General features: G+C 41.7%; 1 protein-coding gene across 11 annotated transcripts in view; it reads left to right on the forward strand.

Moving 5' to 3' along the window:
* LOC126394139 (uncharacterized) overlaps window positions 1-5,868 on the forward strand; it is a 52,529-nt gene that overhangs the window by 44,316 nt on the left and 2,345 nt on the right. The window contains exons 9-10 of one of the 11 annotated variants that reach the window (XM_050050815.1): window positions 4,448-4,558; window positions 5,465-5,575. The exons of 9 other annotated variants lie outside the window; for them this stretch is intronic. In XM_050050815.1, the coding sequence (XP_049906772.1) occupies window positions 4,448-4,558; window positions 5,465-5,575 (222 nt within the window). The remainder of the gene's footprint in view (window positions 1-4,447; window positions 4,559-5,464; window positions 5,576-5,868) is intronic. One more of the 11 variants, XM_050050890.1, reaches the window with a different exon arrangement.

The raw sequence follows: 5,868 nt of genomic DNA on the forward strand, positions 1-5,868 counted from the left end.
ACCTGTGTGTGTGGCAGAACTCCGCCGTGCGCGATACAGAGAGCAGAGGAGAATTGTTAACGCGTGACCATGTAGAGACAGAAATGACACAATGACATAACACCATAAATAGTATATTGTTATGTTATTATATGAAGCGTCCGTCGTGCAAAATAATATCAATGGGGGCTGTGGGCAGGACATTGTTACACAGCGTGTGCCTGTGACTTCAGACAGAGAGACTGCTGCATCAGAGCCAAAGGACCACGTTTTAAAATACATTTATTTTATCAATTAGTTATTAACTTTTACTATTTTTAGCAACTTGCCCGATCGGGCAAGTGAGTTGTTAGTTTACATGCCCGACTGTGGGTTTAACTTGCCCCGGGCAATCGGGCAATCGTTATTGTTGAGCCCTGTACTGGCCCCTTGTATATTCTTACTGGCCCAAGTAAAAAAAAAGAGAGAGAGAGAGAAAAAAAATGTCCTATAAAACTTCATTTCATTTAACTTCATTTCATTTAACTCCATTATACCTCACCGTAGTGCGTGATGGTCTATATACAGCACAGCCTCTGTCCACTTCTTAGATGACCTCACAACAGGTTTACAGAGCTTTAACTTCTGCCTCTATGAGGAAATCAGGTGGACGGTGTTGTGGTCAGAGTGGCCCAGTGCAGCACAGGGGAAAGGGTGATAGGCTTTGTTAACAGTTGTGTAACAGTGATCCAGAATATTCTTCTCTCTGGTCGGACATTTTATAAACTGTTTGTATTTGGGGAGTTCATGTGTGAGGTTACCTTTTGTTAAAGTCGCCAAGGACATAACTAAGGAGACTGGGTAAAGTCCGCTCCACACACAGTAGCTATCTGGTCGGCGAGCATGCACTGTAGCCTACCTTCTGCACGTTGGCCTGCGGTGGGATGTAAACACCGACCAGAATGAATGAAACAAACTCACGGGGGCAGTAAAAAGGTTTGCAGTTGATGAAAAAAGATTCCAGATCAGGAGAACAGTGCTGCTGGATCACTGTCACGTCATTACACCAGCCACTGTTAGTGTAAAAACAGATACCTCCTCCTTTAGTTTTGCCGGAGAATTCCATGTTACGATCCACTCTAAAGAGTTGGAAGCCTGCCAGCTGCAGCGCAGAGTCCGGTATCGATCCACACAGCCACCTCTCCGTGAAGCACAAAACTGCAGATGTAGAAAGTCTCCGTTTTTTACCATCAGTAGCTGAAGTTCATCCAGTTTATTGGCCAGCGAACGCACGTTGGAGAGAAATATACCTGGCAGCGGTGTGCAGTGTCCGCGTTGGCGGAGACGGCGCACCGGCACGTTTTCCCCTCCTCCGGCGTTTCACTGCACAAAGGTGAGGGCACCTTTGGCCAAAAAGCCCAATAAATCCACTGAAGACTCAAGAAAAGTGGGATAAAAATCCGCTGGAGTTGTTCCCCTGACAAAAAAAGCCTTACAGCGTCACTGGCCCGAGCGGGCCTGTGACCTGTCAATCAACTTGCCCGACATACTGTTTTATTGGCCCCGGGCCATCGGGCCATGGGTTATGTCGAACCCTGCAGTGGAAATCAGTTTTAGTTTTAGTCTCATTTTAGTCTTTGACGTAATTTGACAGTTTTGTTATACTGTAATAGATTTTGCAAAAGGATGTTTGTCATGGTAGTAAAAACTCCATTGTAAGCATACCTTTAACTGTGTGTTTAGTCATTTAAACTAAGAATGTACCATATTACTCTTGTATAATAAAAAATGAATGTCTAAGGCTTGTTAGAAAAAGTGCAATACATAATCATGTCCTTCACAGGTTCTTGCAACAAATGACTTACAACCTGCAAGAATTAAGCTCCAATCCTCCTCTCCGATCATAACAGCTTAACTGTTGTGCCCATTTTAATTTAGTATTTTCTTACAAGGGCATCAAAACCTAGCCAACACATTTAATCATATGCCCATTTTAATTCAATGTCTGTTAACAGTAGGACCGCCAGGATTACAGCGCCCTCCAAGGGCCGCAACGGTCATAGTAACTTCATTGTTCATGCTGCCCGTGTGCTCAGAAGCACACAAAAAAGGCATTTTTGAGTAATTTCCGAGAAGTTATGATAAAATAAAAAAAATAATACAGACTATAGAATAGGACTGACAACCTCTCCAATGCCTCATGTTAATTAATTAACACTATTTGTCGGCTTTTTATAATGCTGTTTTTTTTTGGGTTTTTTTTTGCATGCTGCGCCGTGTCTCCAGTTGAAAGTTGTGATTTGCTAAATACATTCTACAATAATAAATTAGATTAACTTTTGGTCTATAATATTGTTGGCTAAATTACACATTTTAATAAAAAAAACTTAAGAATAAAAGAAATCAACACCGAAATAATTAGTGGAAACTTTTTTTATTGATACTCCTCCTCTCTGACATACTAACACACACACACACACACACACACACAAATTTATACTTCTGTTGAATCGACGCCATAGCTATGGCGTAGGCTCCACATCGATGTAGAGCCTGTGCGGTAGCCTGACGTGCGCCTCCCCGGAATTGTAACTACGCGTCGCAGTGACGCAGACCTCCTTTCTGTTTATGTATACTGACACCTTTTTCCTCAGTGGAAACGATCGAAGCTTGTATTTACTTGTATTTCACAGATAAGAAACAATAAATTGTGAAGACAGTAAAGCGTCCACTAAAATAACATTATAAGTCTTGTGTGTGTGATTTATCATTTAGGGATTTATACTTCGGGATTGATCCTGGCTTCATATGAACAGAGAAAATCTCCACTTGTCACTAGGCTAATTTATACAATGTAAAATGCCATAGGCTTGTGTTAATAACGTTAGCATGTTGTATTTGTTTGGAAAGCATGTTTAGTGTGACAGTTGTTTTGTCGGTGAATATTGTGAGTTGTAATGGAGCCAAATTGAGTGCCGTTACCATTGTTAAATGTTGCTGTTGTCCCTGGTTTCAAATGAGAAGATGAAAGATCGCTAGCTGCTAGGCTAATTTATACAACGTAAAATGCCATAAGCTTGTGCTAATAACATTAGCATGTTGTATTTGTGGGGAAAATGTGTCCAGATAAAGACAAGTGTTTGTCTGCCAATGCTGCGATTTATAGTGAAGCTGATTTGCATACTTGTGTTTTAAGATTGTCTCTATTAAGCCACATTTAATGTGTTTAATGTGTGTTTTGAATCAACTAAACTTTACAGAACTTAACAGAAACCTCCTCTGCCATCTAGCATTTTGGAGGTGTAACTACAGAGTGACACAGACACGCCACCGTAGAAGTAAAAATGCTCACAACAGCGGAGGCGACGTGCGTAGGGTCATGCACAACCATAAGTCCCCTAACGTTACCTTGCCAAAGCCTACATCTGTATTGAGGACGTAATGGAGGAGGGGGGAGTAGGCCTTTGGAGGGAGGTGGAGTTGCAGGAGGAGGGGGATGGGACTTTGGAGGGAGGCGCGAGTTGTGGATGTTCAAATTTTTTCTAAGTGCTGTGTGAAATGCAAGAAAGGTGAGAGTTGCTTTAATGTTTTGGGCTGATCACTTTATATTTTTATCTTAGCTATTTCTCAGTTTTAAGTCATAGTTGGAGGGTTGGTTCACCAAAATAGTGATAGTAGTGCACAAAAAATGACATCTACTCATAGTCTTGGTTTAATAAACCTGCTTTTTCCACTGTCACATTCAGACAGAATCTACCAGGTAAACTTGAAGTTGACCTGTACCTCAGGCATTTGTTAAGCCAGGGGTAAGTTTGCATGTTTAACATTTCCATGTGAGGTTTTGTGACTAATGGCAGGGTTTCTTTTACAGTTATGCCAAGTATAGCATGATGATGGCCTCTACTGGAACATGTAGACAAAAGCCAGCAGCACCATCAAGACCTGGACGTGTAGCAGCTGCAAGGTGAGCAGTCACAACCTTTCCTTTTTTTTGTTCTCACACACAAACAAAACACCTTTGTGTGGCATCGTTCTGCATGACTCTGGCTTCTACATTGGATCACATTATATTTTACAGGTTTTCATGTTGTGTTGACCTCATAGGTGTAAGATAGTTAATATTCACAGCTTCTGAATTGTCAGGAAATTAATTTCAACATGTGTCTGCAGAGGTAAACAGCACCAGCAAGATGATGATAAACATGAATTTACATTTCAGTAGCTTTATATGTCTGTCAGTACTATATCGACTTCCCTGAGGTACATTTTCACCCTCTTACCTTAATCAATGTCCTCTTTGTAATTTGTCATTTTCAGTTTTGTGGAGATGGAGGTCACCATGGAGGAGGAGGAGGAGGAGGAGGAAAGCAACAGTGTGAAGAACAGACTGTAATTTTATTATTAATTATACAGGATATACTCTGTATCTGAATTTCTGCTTCTGCGGCTCATTTGATTCTGATATATGTGTTTCTTTTAAATGTAACAGATCTGACTTGGAGAGTGATACGGAAAGCACCACAGAATCAACTGAGCTGAGTGCTCCAGGAGCTGATAACAGCTGTGATGGAGACGTCTACGTACCAGTAATGCCTCAGAGGTACCTGTTTGTCTTTGATGAAGCCTCATTTTTAAGAGTCAAGATCCTGAAGTGAATTGTGTGTACTCTGAATATAATGAATAGAACAAGCTTTTTCCCCTTTTAGATGACACCTTTATATTAGAGTCACAGCCAATAGCATGAAGTTTTTGTGTCCATGTGTTTTGTGTGAATGGAAACGGAGATATGCATGCTGGCATATATTGTACCATAAGCCCCTTTTAAACTACCAGATTTTCGGCGAATGTTGGGCTGTTTTGCCGGCACGCTGTGAGCGTTTAGACGCACAGATGCGAGGTGCCAAATTTTCCGCCTCGTAGGGTAGTCACATTGGCAGAACCCTTTTAGTTTAAAAAGACTGAGGCGGCTTTCAGCAACAGGAGGGGCTGTTGATGACTTGTGGGAGGGGCTGTTGATAACGCTGCACGTGCGAGCCACTGGCGGTGGTGGTAGCAAGAGGGAAACGCAAACCTGACAGACACTGTAAAGATGAGCAACTGGGGAGACAATAACTTGCGCGCCCTCCTTGCCCTCGCAAACGAAGAGGCCATCAACCGTTAAATGACGGGAACGGTGAAGGACGGGCAAACTTGTGAGAGAATCGCCGAAGGACTGAGCAGCTGCGGCATCCCTCGGAGTACATCACTGTTTACGTCACATGCTGAGCTACACATTTTGTTACTTGCTCACGCGCCCCATTGCCCTGAAAAAGGCGCATTCTGTATGAACAAAAGTAGGTAGGCGGCATTTCGCTGTACTCAGCGATTTTATTTATATACTGCCAATGCTGAAAGATGACTGCTTGGGCTTTCCTGCAAATTTGCACAATTCCTATTTAAAAAGGGCTTTTATTTCTGCCTCTACGGCTCATATGATTCAAATTTATATATATTTTTTATTTAACAGATCTGACTTGCACAGTGATATGGAAAACGCCACAGAAACAACTGAGCTGAGTGCTCCAGGAGCTGATAACAGCTGTGACGGAGACGTTTACGTACCAGTAATGCCTCAGAGGTACCTGTTTGTCTTTGATGAAGCCTCATTTTTAAGAGTAAAGATCTTGAAGTGAATTGTATGTACTCTGAATATATTGAATAGAACAAACTTTTCCCCCTTTAGATGACACCTTATATTAGAGTTATAAAGACTTATACGTGGCCCACAGTTCAGACATGCAGAATCTACTTATGTTTCCTGTATTTCATCCCATCTGTCACTTAGTTTTGCTCAAATCTCATAGTGGAAGTATTAGTAGAGTGGAAAATTGGAGCAGCAGTACACTGAAAACCTTACAGAGACACATGGAT

The sequence above is a fragment of the Epinephelus moara genome, chromosome 1 (genome assembly GCF_006386435.1).
Source record: "Epinephelus moara isolate mb chromosome 1, YSFRI_EMoa_1.0, whole genome shotgun sequence".
Taxonomy (NCBI): Eukaryota; Metazoa; Chordata; class Actinopteri; order Perciformes; family Serranidae; genus Epinephelus; species Epinephelus moara.